This window comes from Ranitomeya imitator, chromosome 6 (genome assembly GCF_032444005.1).
Source record: "Ranitomeya imitator isolate aRanImi1 chromosome 6, aRanImi1.pri, whole genome shotgun sequence".
Classification (NCBI taxonomy): Eukaryota; Metazoa; Chordata; class Amphibia; order Anura; family Dendrobatidae; genus Ranitomeya; species Ranitomeya imitator.
In genome coordinates, this window is record NC_091287.1 from 511,019,306 (window position 1) to 511,034,454 (window position 15,149).

At 41.6% G+C, this 15,149-nt stretch overlaps 1 protein-coding gene across 1 annotated transcript in view; it reads left to right on the forward strand.

The window, feature by feature from the left end:
• The first annotated feature begins 837 nt into the window (after positions 1-837).
• Positions 838-15,149, forward strand: part of TRHR (thyrotropin releasing hormone receptor) — a 159,627-nt gene continuing 145,315 nt past the window's right edge. The window contains exons 1-2 of the mRNA XM_069731785.1: positions 838-1,189; positions 7,095-7,967. Coding sequence (XP_069587886.1) covers positions 7,179-7,967 — 789 coding nt within the window. The 5' untranslated portion in view covers positions 838-1,189; positions 7,095-7,178. The remainder of the gene's footprint in view (positions 1,190-7,094; positions 7,968-15,149) is intronic.

Below are 15,149 nucleotides of genomic sequence, written 5' to 3' on the forward strand. Positions count from 1 at the left end.
TGGTGATTACACTATATAATAAATCCCAAAACAAGTGGTACTCTCAAAATAAAATATAATTTATTAAACATAAATTAAAAATTAATTTAACATACAATAACAAAAATAATAATAACAAAAAAGTGCAAAATCCAATAAAAAGAGGGACATAGCAACCATAGGAAAACCACCAAATTTCTATAACACTATAGTGTGTCTAAATACAGGGAGAGCTATGGGCTATGATATTTTTCCCATTAGATCCAGTTAGAGGTCTTTCTGTGTGGTATTTAGCTCTCCCTGTATTTAGACACACCATAGTGTTATAGAAATTTGGTGGTTTTCCTATGGTTGCTAAGTCCCTCTTTTTATTGGATTTTGCACTTTTTTGTTATTATTATTTTTGTTATTGTATGTTAAATTAATTTTTAATTTATGTTTAATAAATGATATTTTATTTTGAGAGTACCACTTGTTTTGGGATTTAGTATATAGTGTAACTAATCACCAAAAAAATGTGATTTATGTACGGTATTTGGTATTTAGTGGTACCTGATTCCCCGGTTTAGGGGTATACTACTGAGGGCAGTTTCTTGTGAGTTAAATACTGAATTTACAGAATACAAAGCTTTACTACTAAATCTCTCTTTCAATCTCAGGAATAGATTTTTTTTTATTTTTTTTTTGTAGAGGCAGCCTGGCATTAATCAAGGCGGTTTCTTAGATGTGATTTGTGATATTCTCGCTTCTTGCTGCCCATACTTGCATTTCACTGGTGAATGCTGAATGTGGAGGGGAAGGGGCTGGTGAGGAGGGAGCTATTCCTCATCACTGTCAGACGTGTGCCAATGGGGTTTGATTCCTTTGGCCTCTGTAGTGATCAAATGAATTACAGAGCTTCTTAAGATCTGACAGAAAGCCACCTTATATCACAAATCTGCTCCAAGTGCTGCTGCTGTTCTGCTGGGAGCAGATGGGTCACTCCTCATCTATTCTGCTCCAGAGGAACTTGTGAGACATCATAAAACCAGCACTGAATTATTACTTATCTCCTATTTGTATCTTTGACACCACTCCATTCATCCAAGAAGAAAAAAAAAGTTAGAAAGTAATTTTTATCTCAAGGACAAGGAGGAATCACATTGTCTTCGGCTCTTGGAGAACATCCCAAGAGGTTGACACTACTCTTTGGATTCCCGGGCATGGACAGGTAGGAGGTCATTTGTTACTGTTGCTGATCATCACTAGTTGAGATCTCGTTGGTTATCACTGCTTTTACATGAGAGGTTTGCATAAGGATGTATAATTTATAAGACAGCATGTATTTAGGAGGTTTATACATTTTATATTAGCAAGGATAAGGAAGAATTGGAGTAGCGCCTCTGCATTAAGTATAACTTATAAGACAAAAAAGTAATAAAATAATAGCTATACATATTATAACGTCCAGTATTATACATGTAACATTCATCATCATCATAGACCTATTATGTGTAAAATATATATAATTTTGAAAAAATACATTTTGCTTAATATCTAAACTTACAGACCTCCAATGAGATATTAGCCATTATAGACCAAATATAATAGTCTTCCCAAATAATATCCGACGTTCAATACCTAATTTTGATGTTGATTCATAATAGACCTGACATAAGATCTATCGTAAGGCTACGTTCCACAATGAGCTTTTGGGCAGTTTTTGATGCATTTCTGCACCCTTTAGGCAAAATAGGTTAATTGCATTTTTCCAAAAAATATGCACCAAAAACTCATCGTGAGAACGTAGCCTTATACATCCCATGTAACATCCAAAAAAATTATAGACCTTTGTGACTCAAAACTGTCTGTTGCATTAACATTCAGACCATATACATGTGCTACACATTTTATTGTGTGCATATCTTAGGACTTTCTGATTCTTGGATGGATAGATTACTATTCCAGTGTTAGACAATTGCATAGCTAGCACCTCCCGAATATTCACAGAGTTGTAACTTAGCTGAGGTTATTAATGCAGCAGAGCTGAGTTTGTCATTCGCAATAATAGGTAAGCCTGCAGGAGTGGATCACTTTTGGAAGCTCTGGTATCTTCTGGCTGGCACCACTCCATCACCACCACATGCCTCACGAGTCCTCCTGAGATGTTAAGGACACTGGTAAATTACAGAATCAGCTCTGGAACATATATCCTTCCTCTCACACAAGCCCTGTAGGAGCTGTCAGTATATACTAGCACAGTTTCGGACTCTCTGTATAGGGTGCCGACACAGGCTGTCACCATTTATGTCAGCAGGTTATGGCTGTCCTGCTGATGGAGGATTCGGGACTACAAGAATTGGCATTCCTTGGCAGAAAGCCATTTCAATAGTAAGATGTTCGGAAATTGCTAGTTAAGCACGTTCCTAATACCGAATGTACTGTCAGGTTTGCTCATCCTGCAATCTCCATATCTAGATAAGGAATAGTACGTGGTAACTTTCCTCAAATAGGAGAAACATGCAGCTTCAGCCTGATGGATGGATGAGGCTTCCTGAAATTTTGGGGGGGGGAATCAAGGGCACATTTTCTACGTCTATTCCAAGTTTGCACTGTCTAAATATTAGGCATGAAAGTAAATCTGACCCATTAGATCTACTTTCTTAATTGTCCTCCTATGTTCTTCATTATTAAGGAATGGTATTTTCCTAAAGCCATAATGGTAATCTGCTGGTAAATCTACTATATAAAGCTGAATGTGTGTGTGTGTGTGTGTGTATGTCCGGGATTGGCATCTGCACCGTCGCAGCTACAGCCACAAAATTTTGCACAGTCACACGTCTGGACCCCGAGAGCGTCATAGGCTATGTTGTGAGGCGAAATTTTAACCCTGCGCGTTCCAATTCACCAAACAATTTTGCCCCTATCTACATAATGGGGAAAAAGTAAAAGGAAAAGTGTTGGAGGCGTCGCAGCTACAGCCACAAAATTTTCCACACTCACACGTCTGGCCCCTGAGAGCGTCATAGGCTACGTTGTGAGGTGAAATTTTAACCCCGCGCGTTCCAATTCACCAAACAATTTTGCCCCATCTACATAATGGGGAAAAAGTGAAAGGAAAAGTGTTGGAAGCGTCGCAGCTACAGCCACAAAGTTTTGCACCGTCACACGCCTGGACCCTGAGAGCGTCATAGGCTATGTTGTGAGGTGAAATTTTAACTCTGCGCTTTCCAATTCACCAAACAATTTTGCCCCTATCTACATAATGGGGAAAAAGTGAAAGGAAAAGTGTTGGAGGCAAATTGACAGCTCCCAGATGTGAACAAGGGGGACTTAAAGCGTGAGAGCGATGGCACCAAAGAGTATATACGGTACAGATGCTAAGGTGGGGCCCCAACATGGGATACTCACCACACACGGGGATATGAACACACACACAAAAGGCGCCACAAACTACCACGTGCTTGAACGCATATACCACCCTTAGCACACATTTCACCACACATACACCAACCTCGCCACATAAAAGTCGAAACACAAAAGTCGCCGCTCAAGACTCGCCACATGCAAAACTAGGCTCACGCAAAACTCGCCACACGTGCAAAACTCACCTCATGGAAAACTCGCCACACGCAAAACTTGCACACGCGGAAAAATTGCTACAAGCACAAAAGTTGCAACACATGCAAAAGTTGCCTCACTCAAAACTTGCACATACTCAAAATGCACCACACATAAAACTCGCCACGCGCAAAACTCGCCACGCGCAAAACTTGCTGCACACAACTTGCTACACTAACCTGTCATGCAACTCGACACACAAAAAGTTGCTACACACATGTCGCCACACAAAACTCATCTCACAAAAGTCGCTACATGCATGTCGCCACATGCAACTCAACATGTGTAAACTTGACACATGAAACTCGCCCTAAAACACACACAAAACTCGCCCTAAAACACACACAAGTCTGGTATTATCCTTCAAAAATAAAAATCTGATTAATAAGCAGACAAACTACAAGAGCAACAAATGTACCATATAGGAAATACAGCAGCTGTCAGTCACATGACCTGTCTATTATGTGTATGTGTGAGCTAATATATACTGCCAGGCGGGAGGGCTTCCTGTTGGCTGGGGATTTATCAGGCTGTCAATTTAGTACTATATACAGGAGAGATGACACACAGGTATATACTATATACAGGAGGAGATGACACACAGGTATATACTATATACAGGAGGAGATGACACACAGGTATATACTATATACAGGAGCAGATGACACACAGGTATATACTATATACAGGAGCAGATGACACACAGGTATATACTATATACAGGAGGAGATGACTTACAGGTATATACTATATACAGGAGCAGATGACACACAGGTATATACTATATACAGGAGGAGATGACTTACAGGTATATACTATATACAGGAGGAGATGACACACAGTTATATACTATATATAGGAGGAGATGACACACACATATATACTATATACAGGGGAGATGACACACAGGTATATACTATATACAGGAGGAGATGACATCCTGGTATATCCTATATACAGGGGAGATGACATACAGGTACATATATATACAGGGGCGATGACACACAGGTATATACTATATACAGTGGAGATGACACACAGGTATATACTATATACAGGTGGAGATGACATAAAGGTATATACTATATACTGGAGGAGATGACACACAGGTATATACATTATACAGGAGCAGATGATACACAGGGATATACTATATAGAGGAGGAGATGACTTACAGGTATATACTATATACAGGAGGAGATGACATACAGGTATATACTATATAAAAGAGGAGATGACACATAGGTATAGAGGAGGAGAGGACATACAGCAGGTATATACTATATACAGGGGAGATGACATACAGGTATATACTATATAGAGGAGATGACATACAGGTATATACTATATATAGGAGGAAATGACATACAGATATATAGTATATACAGAAGAGATGACATACAGGTATATAATATATACAGGAGGAGATGACACATGGGTATATACAATATACAGGAGGAGATGACATACAGCAGGTATATACTATTTACCGGGGAGATGGCATACAGGTATATACTATATACAAGAGAAGACATACAGGTGTATACTATATATAAGGGAGATGACAAACATGTATATACTGAGGTGAAAATGAGGGGTGTGAGGTGAAAATGAAAAGGTGTGAGTGCAAAATGAGAGGAGTGAGGGAAAATAGTGGAGTGATCGGAAAATGACAGATGTGAGGTCGAAATGACAAGTGTTAGGGGGGAATGAGAGGAGTGAGGGGGAAAATGAGAGGTGTAAGGGAGAAAATGAGAGATGTAAGGGAGAAAATGAGAGGCATGATGGGAAAATAAGAGATGTGAGGTGCTATAACTAACCACAGATATTTACTATGCCCAGGCAACGCCGGGCTCTTCAGCTAGTACTACTATAAACATGCGCATCAGTCTTAGTGCTCATGTAGACGTCTATGCAAAAAGTCCAAGATCGGACCGCAGTGCAAGGATTGGCCGCGACTCTCCCGACCCAAGCGTGACATCATAGAAATCCATGAAGCTGTCACAGGCTGATGAGTGGAGAGCTTGGTAACAGAGGCAATATATAAATAGCCAAAGACTGACTGTCACTTCCAAATAGAAAATTGGTGTGTACAGGTGCAAACTAAGAGTAGCCATCTATATACATAACTAACAAATACAGTTTCACTCTGTAGTGCTAGAATTTTCTGTTTGGAAGCTGAGAACTGATAGTAATCGGATGAATATTGGTTGGATATTGGCCCCTTCCCAGAATCATAACACCAGCTCACAGTCATGTACTTTCCTTGATCTAGTTAGTAAAAATAAGGAGGTTCCCATTGCCCACACCAATTTTTTAAATTTATTTAATTATTTACTAGCTAAAAACAGCCACAGAAAAAAACACACGCAAAGCACTTTATATTATATTTAGCTCACGGACATCTTTTTATCTATTCTATTCTGACACTTTAGGCTGTAATTTTACTGTACTGATGAAATGTTGGATTTCTTTTGAGATGTGTGCATAAAAATTGGACGGCTCACGCATGGTCCATGTGCTGCCCTATTTTTTTTTCGCACCCATTGACTTGCATTGGCGAGTGCGATCTGATTCTGCAGTCCATTGCAGCTTGCTGTGATTTTTATCTCAGTCCGATCCAAGCTGAGAAAAAACATGCAGATGAGCACTGAATCATTGTATATCATTGGTCAGAGTGCAATGTGATGTTTTCTCGTACCGCAATGCTCCGTATTAGACTAATGTGAACAAGCCCATACAGGAAACATATGCCAACACTGGAAAGATGTATACACAATTCATAGGATTTTCTTGGTAGGATTTCAGACCAGGACTGAAAGGAGTTCTCTGGGGCTTAAACATTGAAGACCCGTCCCAACCCCATCATGTCCATCACTATATTCTTATACATAAAAGATGGCAGTGTCTTGTACTGCAGCTCATCCTTTCATGCTGTCAGTTGGGATGTCCCAGAGAGTCAATCCCTACTTGGTCAAATGTTGGTCAGTCCCTCATTGGTCATACACTGATGTTTAATCCTGACATACAGGAATCAATGCTGATGTTTCACAGTATGTGGGAAAGGAAAAAAGCAAAAACAATAACACAATATATTACACTTTTACAGAGTTTAAAGGGTTTCTAATCTAAAAATTGCAACCAAAGGTCCTCAATATTCAGAAATATGCTCTGTAATTTACTTGACCCACTACTGACCTTGCTTGGGCTCTATCAACCTTTGCTCCATCTCCATTGTTTAGTTTCCACCAAAATAACATACTGTCCATAATGACATCATTGGTGGCTGTTTTAGATGGCCATGGTGACTGTCTATGGGGAGTAACAATACAAACTGTCAAATAGAGGAATAAAATCTCTTTTGTGGTGCAAATGAATTGAAACAGGGTCAAAATGCAAACATTTGTAAATATGAGTACAATATGGAAACTGATCTCTCCTCGGCCAGATAAACGATCACTTTGTTCCATGTTATATTCTGATAATAATATATACTGATCGTTTTTCCCCCATAGGAAACTCTTGGATGAAGTATTACTTTAAGATGATGTAAAAGAAAAGCCACGTTTATACCTCGAGGCTTCTCTATCATTGTGAACATGGAAAATCAGAATTTCACTGACCTGAATAGCTCAATATTCCAAGAGCCAGAGTGGAACAGCGTGGAGTACCAAGTGGTCACTATTTTTCTGGTGGTTGTAATCTGTGGACTTGGGATTGTTGGCAACATCATGGTGGTTCTGGTAGTACTTAGGACTAAGCACATGAGGACTCCAACCAACTGTTATCTTGTAAGCCTCGCAATTGCCGATCTAATGGTCCTGGTGGCAGCAGGACTTCCCAACATCACCGACAGTGTCTATGGCTCATGGGTCTATGGATATATGGGATGTCTATGCATAACTTTCCTCCAGTATTTGGGTATTAATGCTTCATCTTGTTCTATCACTGCTTTCACCATTGAAAGATACCTTGCAATCTGCCATCCTATCAAAGCTCAGTTTCTATGCACCATTTCCAGAGCAAAGAAGATAATCGTGTTTGTTTGGGTCTTTACCTCACTTTACTGCATGATGTGGTTTTTTCTACTTGACCTCAACACGACTGTCTACAGAGATGCAACTGTGGTGAGTTGTGGCTACAAAGTTGACCGGAGTTACTATTCTCCAATCTACTTGATAGATTTTGGTATATTTTATGCTGTACCAATGACATTAGCAACTGTGCTTTATGGACTTATCGCAAGAATTTTATTTCTAAACCCCATACCAGCTGATCCAAAGGAAAACTCAAAGACCTGGAGAAATGACTCAACTCATCAGAACAAGGTCTACAACTCCAAGTTATCCAGTAGATGTTCCAATAACACAATATCTTCTAGACGACAGGTAAGTACTCTTATTTTTCAAGAATCACGATAATTAGCTATTTGCTATAGACTATATAATTCGTTAGTGTAAATTGGTTTGCTAAGATGTTGATTATGCATGTTCTGAAAGTTCCTGAACTGTAGTAGTTACAATATCTGTATCATAAGCAGAGGCATAGCTAGGGTTTTCATTCAGGGGGCACGAAAACTTCTGAGTGGGCCCCTAACCAGGTAACCCTGATTATAACTATGGTGGCGCACCCTAATAGTAGATGTAGGAGAACATCAGCAGATATTCGGGCTGTTACTAAAAATAATCTTTATACAAAGACCAACACTGATATTACTGCATGTGGTGACCATGTAGTGGAAGATACCAGTCCTGCAGAACATATAAGAGATTACAGTACAGTTACAGATAGTGACTTACAGCTGACATTCTTTTTGATGCAATCGTTCACTTTTCCCATGTTGTCGATGTGGCCGAGACCGAAATGACAACTTCTTCCAGCAAGGACTCAGCTGCAGATATTACATCAAAGTCACATTTGACTTCTCACATTTCCAGAACGGCATCATATATTCTCAACCTTCCACAAACTCCTCATCCTATTGATACCCCAATGCTGAGCGCCTGCTGTATGTATATAGGTCTCCATATAGGATAAAGCGCTCTCCATAGGAATCTATATATAGTATAATGCACTCCCCATAGGCCTCCATATAGTATGATGCACGCCCTATAGGTCTCCATATAGTATAATGCACTCTCCATAGGCTTCCATATAGTATAATGCACTCCCCATATGCCTCTATATAGTATAATGCACTCCCCATAAGCGTGTATAGCATATACAGTATAATGCACACCCAATTAAAAAAAATACAATACTCACATCTCCTCGTTCCCCTGCTGATCCGAACTCCCTTTCATATCAGCAGAGTGGGCGCCAGACGCAGAGGGGGAATGATGGGAGAGGGAGCATGATGTCATGCCCACCCCCCTCACTGCTCACGGACCCCATAGCAGATGGCAGTGCAGGGAGATTGAGTATACCTGCTCTGCCGCAGAGTTTAACTGTTTGAGCACACTACACATGCAGATAGTTAACAGTAAAGTAGCACCAGGTGGCTGCCCGCTCTGCTCCCCCGGTAGCTACACTACTGATTATAAGTATCAGGTTTTGAATATTTTGCTGCACTTGGGGATTGAGATTCCTAAATCTGGTCTTTAAAGGGGTTTTCTTCTAAGATGTAAAAAGAAGAGAGTTAAGAAAGATAGACATATGTTGTGCAACTGGTCACAGTCACCTCCTAGAGAATGTTGAAGAGATAGTTCATAAAACTAATGCAAACGAAGAGGCACACAAGTATCATAGATACAATTTCAATGAGCCACATATGCTTTGAGGCACAATAGCAGTCTTTAGCTGAAGTGCAAACACATTGAGCTTTGTGGTGATGGATTCCCCTTTAAATTCGTTATGGCACTCAGGCAGCAAAACTTGGTTTGAATAAACAATTCCTTGTCACATATTTTTTGTAGGACTTTCATGTTTGGGGAGACTCTGCTGACCACTCACCAGGTCTTTCAATCAGAATGCAACGAGACTTTGCTATCAACTTGCCATGGACTGTTAGGCTAGGTTCACATTGCATTAATGGCAGTCCGCTAACGGAATCCGTTACACAGCGCCACTAACGCAATGTAGCGGGTCCGTTAGCGCTGCTATTGACGGCAATGCAACTAAAGCATCGCTAACGTATGCCATTTTTGGCATGCGCTAGCGATATCCCGTTAGTTTAGGACGGACCTCGAACGCTGCTTGCAGCGTTTTTGGGTCCGTTCTCGCTAGCGCAGATCGGGCATCCCTTTTGGAACATTGCATTAGCGCAGTCCGTTAGCGTATACGCTAAACGGATTGCACTAAAGCAATGTGAACCTAGCCTATATGAAGGGAGACTTTGCTAGTCAAAGACCTCAATAAAGTTTCTCTGTCACCTTTGTAGTCAAACTAACAATGACTTGCTGGAACCGCTGACTCAGTACTTTACTCTATAAGTAGCTCTTCCAAGCATCGGTGTTAAAAGAGTTCTTTGTGTCTTTGGGTTTTTTTCCTACAGGGTTAAGAACTTATTGGCGGAGTAGGACCAGTGACCAGGGCCGGACTGGGACTAAAATTCATCCCTGGCATTTGAAGTTACACAGGCCCACTTGTCACATGGTGACTGTATAATATCTTTGTACACTTGTAGGTTACAAGAAGTGAGGGGAGTGTAACACGACTATATAACATATAATCACAGCTGTATCCAGCATTACAGCTCAGTCCTATTTATTGCTTTTAGTTGCAGCACCAAGAAAAGCTGCTACTTTACCTACAGAACTGGATCTCGTAGATAATGAAGGGATGAGACGACCAAAGCCTGTGGAACCTCAGTCTCATGCTCCATATAGTTTTGCCTACAGCCACTTTTGGTTCCGCTGCGCAGCACAAGACCCGGTAACTCTGATGAGCGGTGACATCAGTAACGTCACCGCTCTTCAGATATTCTGGGTCTTGCGCTGAGCTCGGCGACTGTGAAGAGTGGTATTGTCACTACCGTCACCGCTCTTCAGAGTCGCTGGGTCTAGCCAGGTCTGGGCTAGTACTGGGGGTTTCTGATAGACACCTCTCCATTACTTACACCAGGGATTGATAGCAGCTGACATTACGCAGCTGACATCAACCCTAAAAATCATTACACATACCAGAATAAAATGCTTTGGCGGCTGGGAAAAGCAGTAGAGTTAACGCTATTCCCAGGCGCCGGGTGCTAACTACAGCTGTCATCATCCTTGCCTGGTCTCCCTGCGAAGCATTTCTGCTGTATTTACATGCGCTGATCTCAGGCCGCTAAACGAGTGTGATGGCAATACTGAAGTCGTTCGCTTGTTTCCCGGCCTAACTGACAAAGAATGAAGGGAACAGAACAATCACAATTAGATCAATCTGTCCCCATACAGTATGATGTTATCAGCAGCACAACTACAGTTTACACTGGTGATGTGCTGCTGAGAACAAGGATTTATGTTCCCACATAAACAATCCAGTCACTCGATGAATAGGCAGCATTTTGCTTGTTTAGTATAATACACCCCATAGTCCTCCATATATTATAATGTGCACCTCAGTTCTCCATATAGTATAATACACTCCTCAGTCCTCCATATAGTATAATTCACTCCTCAGTCCTCCATATAGTATAATACACTTCTCATAGTCCTCCATATATTAAAATACACTGCAATTCCTCCATCTAATATATAAAGCTGAATGTGTGTGTGTGTATGTATGTATGTATGAATGTCCGAGATTGGCATCTGCACCGTCGCAGCTACAGGCACAAAATTTTGCACAGTCACACGTCTGGAACCCGAGAGCGTCATAGGCTATGTTGTGAGGCGAAATTTTAACCCCGCGCTTTCCAATTCACCAAACAATTTTGCCCCTATCTACATAATGGGGAAAAGTGAAAGGAAAAGTGTTGGAGGCAAATTGACAGCTGCCAGATGTGAACAAGGGGGACTTAAAGAGTGAGAGCGAGGTGGGGCCCCGACATGGGATACTCACCACACACGGGGATATGAACACACACACAAAATGCGCCACACACTACCACGTGCTTGAACACATATACCACCCTCAGCACACATTTCACCACACATACACCAACCTCGCCACATAAAAGTCGAAACACAAAAGTCGCTGCTCAGAACTCGCCACCCGCAAAACTCGCCACATGCAAAAACTAGGCTCACGCAAAACTCGCCACAAGTGCAAAACTCACCTCATGGAAAACTCGCCACACGCAAAACTTGCACACGCGGAAAAATTGCCACATGCACAAAAGTTGCAACACATGCAAAAGTTGCCTCACACAAAACTTGCACATACTCAAAAGGCACCACACATAAAACTCGCCATGCACAAAACTAGCCATGCGCAAAACTCGCCATGCGCAAAACTCGCCATGCACAAAACTTGCTGCACACAACTTGCTACACTAACCTGTCACATGTAACTCGACACACAAAAAGTTGCTACACGCATGTCGCCACACAAAACTCATCTCACAAAAGTCGCTACATGCATGTCGCCACACGCAACTCAACACACAACTTGACATATGAAACTCGCCCTAAAACACACAAGAGTCTGGTATTATCCTTCAAAAATAAAAATCTGATTAATAAGCAGACAAACTACAAGAGCAAAAAATGTACCATATAGGAAATACGGCAGCTGTCAGTCACATGACCTGTCTATTATGTGTATGTGTGAGCTAATATATACTGCCAGGGGGAGGGCTTCCTGTTGGCTGGGGATTTATCAGGCTGCCAATTTAGCTTACAAATACTGAGGTAAAAATACTGAGCAAATAACGTGTGAACAAGGTCTAATACAGGAGGAGATGACACACAGGTATATACTATATTCAGGGGAGATAACACACAGATATATACTATATACAGGAGAGATGACACACAGGTATATACTATATAGAGGAGGAGATGACATGCAGGTACATATATATACAGGAGGAGATGACATACAGGTATATACAGGAGGAGATGACACACAGGTATATACTATATACAGGAGCAGATGACCTACAGGTATATACTATATACAGGAGGAGATGACATATAGGTATATGCTATATATAGAAGATGACATGCAGGTATATACTATATACAGGAGGAGATGACACACAGATATATACTATATACAGGGGAGATGACACACAGGTATATACTATATACAGGAGGAGATGACTTACAGGTATATACAATATATAGAAGGAGATGACATTCAGGTATATACTATATATAGGGGCGATGAGACACAGCAGGTATATACTATATACAGGGGAGATGACATACAGGTATATACTATATACAGGAGATGACATACAGATGTATACTATATATAAGGGAGATGACAAACATGTATATACTGAGGTGAAAATGAGAGGTGTGAGGTGAAAATGAAAAGTTGTGAGTGCAAAATGAGAGGAGTGAGGAAAAATAGTGCAGTGATCAGAAAATGACAGATGTGAGGTTGAAATGACAAGTGTTAGGGGGGAATGAGAGGAGTGAGGGAGAAAAAGAGAGATGTGAGGGGGAAAATGAGAGATGTGAGGGGGAAAATGAAAGATGTGATTGGGAAAATGAGAGGCGTGATGGGAAAATAAGAGACGTGAGGTGCTATAACTAACCACAGATATTTACTATGCCCAGGCAACACCGGGCTCTTCAGCTAGTATAGTATAATTCACTCCTCAGTCCTCCATATAGTATAATACACTCCTCATAGTCCTCCATATATTAAAATACACTGCAATTCCTCCATATAGTATAATACACTCCTCAGTCCTCCATATAGTATAATGTACTGCCACAGTCCTCCATATAGTATAATACACTCCTCAGTCCTCCAAATAGTATAACACATTCCTCATAGTGCTCCATATAGTATAATGCCCCACAATTGTCATCCATGTAGTACAATTCACTTCCCAGAGTATAATGCACCCCATAGTTCTTCATATAGTATAATGCATTCCCCGTAGTCCTCGATACAGTATAATGCAGCCCAGAAATAGTATAATGATGCCACCCCAGAGTATAATGCAGTCACCACACAGAATATATTGTAGCCCCCTGAGTATAATGTAACCCCCAGAGAATATAATGCAGTCCCTTCATATAGTATAATGCAGCCCCTGCATATATAATATATGGTAGCCCCTTCATAGAACATAATGCAGCCCCCCATAGAACATAATGTAGCCCCTCCATAGAATATAATACAGCACCCAATAGAATGTAATACAGCCCCGCCATAGAATGTAATACAGCCCCCCATAAAATGTAATGCAGCCAGCCCCCATAAAGTTAATGCAGCCAGCCACCCATAGAAAGTAATGCGGCCAGCCCCCATAGAATGTAATGCAGCCAGCCACCCATAGAATGTAATGCAGCCAGCCCCCATAGTATGTAATGCAGCCAGCCCCCATAGAATGTAATGCAACACATCCCCCATAGAATGTAATGCAGCCAGCCACCCATATAATGTAATGCAGCCAGCCACCCATATAATGTAATGCAGCTAGCCCCCATAGAATGTAACGCAGCACAGCCCCCATAAAATGTAATGCAGCACAGCCCCCATAGAATGTAATGCAGCACAGCCCCATAGAATGTAATGCAGCACAGCCCCCATAGAATGTAATGCAGCCAGCCCCCATAGAATGTAATGCAGCCAGCCCCATATAATGTAATGCAGCCAGCCCCCATATAATGTAATGCAGCTCAATCCCCATAGAATGCAATGCAGCACAGTCCCCATATAATGTAATAAATCCCCCCATAGAATGTAATACAGCACAGCCCCCATAGAATGCAATGCAGCACAGCCCCCATAGAATGTAATGCAGCCAGCCCCCATAGAATGTAATGCAGCCAGCCCCCATGGAATGTAATGCAGCCAGCCCCCATAGAATGTAACGCAGCACAGTCCCCATAGAATGTAATGCAGCACAGCCCCCATAGAATGTAACGCAGCACAGCCCCCATAGAATGTAATGCATCCAGCCACCCATATATTATAATGCAGCCAGCCCCCATAGAATGTAATGCAGCCAGCCCCCATAGAATGTAATGCAGCACAGCCCCCATAGAATGTAATGCAGCACAGCCCCATAGAATGTAATGCAGCACAGCCCCCATAGAATGTAATGCAGCCAGCCCCCATAGAATTTAATGCAGCCAGGCCCCATGGAATGTAATGCAGCCAGCCCCCATAGAATGTAATGCAGCACAGCCCCCATAGAATGTAATGCAGCCAGCCCCAATAGAATATAATAAATCCCCCCATAGAATGTAATACAGCACAACCCCTATAGAATGTAATACAGCCCCCCCAATAGCCCCACAATCCAGTTATCACTCATTGATATATTTAAAAAAAAATACTCTCCTCATCTCTCCTCGTGCCCCGTGCTGCTCCTGGCTCCGGTCTCAGCAGCTGCAGTCTGCCCGGCCACCCAGAAGGTGCACGATGATATGATGTCATCACGCACCCGCAGTGTCAGAGGCAGAGCGGGGAATGAAGGGAGAGGGAGCGACAGCAGACGCTCTCTCCTCCATCATTGC